This window comes from Dermacentor albipictus, chromosome 6 (genome assembly GCF_038994185.2).
Source record: "Dermacentor albipictus isolate Rhodes 1998 colony chromosome 6, USDA_Dalb.pri_finalv2, whole genome shotgun sequence".
NCBI classification, from domain to species: domain Eukaryota; kingdom Metazoa; phylum Arthropoda; class Arachnida; order Ixodida; family Ixodidae; genus Dermacentor; species Dermacentor albipictus.
In genome coordinates this window covers 26,717,230-26,719,440 of record NC_091826.1, presented here as the reverse complement: position 1 = coordinate 26,719,440, position 2,211 = coordinate 26,717,230, and the positions used below count along the sequence as shown (strand labels likewise).

The 2,211-nt window shown below is 55.4% G+C and overlaps 1 protein-coding gene across 1 annotated transcript; it reads left to right on the top strand.

Annotated features, from left to right (window-relative positions):
• Window positions 1-281: 281 nt before the first annotated feature.
• LOC139046806 (uncharacterized) lies at window positions 282-1,952 on the top strand. Its single transcript, XM_070520721.1, has 2 exons — window positions 282-546; window positions 1,294-1,952. Exons 1-2 carry the CDS (start codon window positions 459-461, stop codon window positions 1,818-1,820), a joined length of 615 nt encoding a protein of 204 aa, XP_070376822.1. The 5' UTR covers window positions 282-458; the 3' UTR covers window positions 1,821-1,952.
• The last annotated feature ends 259 nt before the right edge of the window (window positions 1,953-2,211 follow it).

Below are 2,211 nucleotides of genomic sequence, written 5' to 3'. Positions count from 1 at the left end.
AGCATGTTGCATGCTTACGCGTTCTATCATGGAAACCTCCACGCGGCTCGGCAAGGGACGAGCACGGGCGGTCGTGCCAACCGGTTTTCGCTCGACGGTATCGCAGGCACGTAGTCAATGGCGTGACACGTGACACGGCAAGAAAAATAAAGGAAGAAAAACGCTGACTCACACAGTCTCTCGTCCGTGTGTCGGGACGGCCACTTGTAGCCGCGCCGGACGTTATCGGCGCTCCGCTGACCGCAGTCTCGAACCCAGTCGGCAGCGATGCCTACATAAGCGCTTTCTCGAGGGCCGTTGCAGGGGCGTGTACTACAAGACAGTGGCCGCCGTCTGTCGCGAAACATTCCTGCAGGGAAAGCAGTTCGGTTCGGAGGCTGCGTGCTTTAGGTTGGCAACGCGTCCTGTCTATTTATTTAGACCTGCGAAGGTTTATTTTTGGCAGCGTAAAGGCCACGATGCGTGACATTACCGCAATCATCAGCCCGTTGGCGTTGATCGCCCTCTTGGAAGCGGTGACGGGGAGACCTTCGCTCGTCCTGCCCGGTAAGATTTCGCACATTGCGCCGCGAATAGTTTTCTTTTTTTTTAGCCGTGCCGAGTTTCCGTGTCAGCCGTATGGGCTCGTACGGTCAACCCTTTGCCTTGTACCAGCTTTGTTTTGCCGGATGGAACGATGGCTTGCTGTACAGTACCCAATACGGCATAGCTTACACTTTCTGCTAAAGGACTACTCGGTTCGATCCGCTCCAGTGACTAGTGCTTTCTGTGGCGTACTGGCGTAATGCAGGCGTACTTCGGTGTGGGTGCACGTTAAAGGACGCCGCGTGATCAAAGTAACCCGTAGCACTGTGCCGCGGCGTCTCTCGCCGTGCAATTCTTGCATTTCACACCCCCTTAATTCTGTTTGCAATTTGCGAGAATACTTCACATATGGCAAGCGACAGCTGGTCGCTGCGTTACAGGTGCCGAGAAGAACGGATTAGTATCTCCTGGAAAGGTGTTCACTGCAATTTCCTCCTTTAGTGGTCTGGCTGCGAACTCTCTTCGTAACATATGGTCAATTCGTGCTTAGCTTGAAGCAGTTTCGTTTCACCAATTCCAGTCCAACGGAGTTCTGCTCCATTGTCTCGAGATTAGTATACCATATCCAAACTGCCCCCCTGTAAGCGTTTTGCAGAGCCCTCGGCAACAACCGTTAACGTTACAGCAGCTCTCGGTCGACCTGCATGCGACTGCACCCGAGTGCATCCCTATCGTTAGCTTCACTCCTTTTTTTTTCTTATTCCGCAGGCGCTGCAAAGCCGTCCAAATTTGACGAGTACGTCATTGACCCGTCCGTCGAACGCGGCGGGTTGCACGAACAACGGCCCAGCAGCGACGACGAACTCGACGTGACCTTGAGCCGACCTCCGGCCGAACTGGCACCTGCTCATGGACTCCGGTACCACGACGCCGTCTACGACATGTCGTCGGAGACGGCCGACTACTACGACGACGACCGCGGACCTCAGTACCGTGCTTACCTTCCCCCGGCTTACCAGGCCCGACACGGACACTCGGCCTCTCGCCAGAATTTGCGCGCCGGATCGCAGGTGTCCAGTGTTCCTTCCGAAGTGGTCAAGCGGTCCTTGGGACCCTCTGGCCTCTCCGATCACCGCCGGCAGGTCACCGAGGCGCCCAGGAAAGCACCGTTCTCGGTGGGCTACACCCGGGAGGAGGACGACTGGCTACTCTTATCTACGCGGCACCACGAGCCCCACTGGGAAGCGTCCACGGCGTACCGCGTGCCCCCCTTCACGGCGCCGGTGCGCCGGTAAGTGTGCCGTTGGTGTTTGTGTGTCTGTGTATGCGCGTTGTGAATTGCGATATTTTTTTAAACGCCTGGCACCTTATTTTACTATAACCGCGTTCTCTTCTGTGCCAATAAAGTTGTTTCTTCTGTACCTCGACTTTTCTTGTTTCTTCTTTCTTTGTGCTTACGACGTCGGTCACTTGCCGCCGACACTCGGTGGCTTTACTTTCTGCTGAGTGTGACGTCGCCCGTTACACTCTCCGTCATGCCCGCCACATGACACCACACACGTCCGCAGCCGCAAGCTCGTACCATAATCGGTGTATTATGCAGCCTCTATTGCTGTTACAACACATTTACACACCACCACCGTGGTTACTATAACTGCCGCATTCCAGTGGCGGCGCAATGCAAAA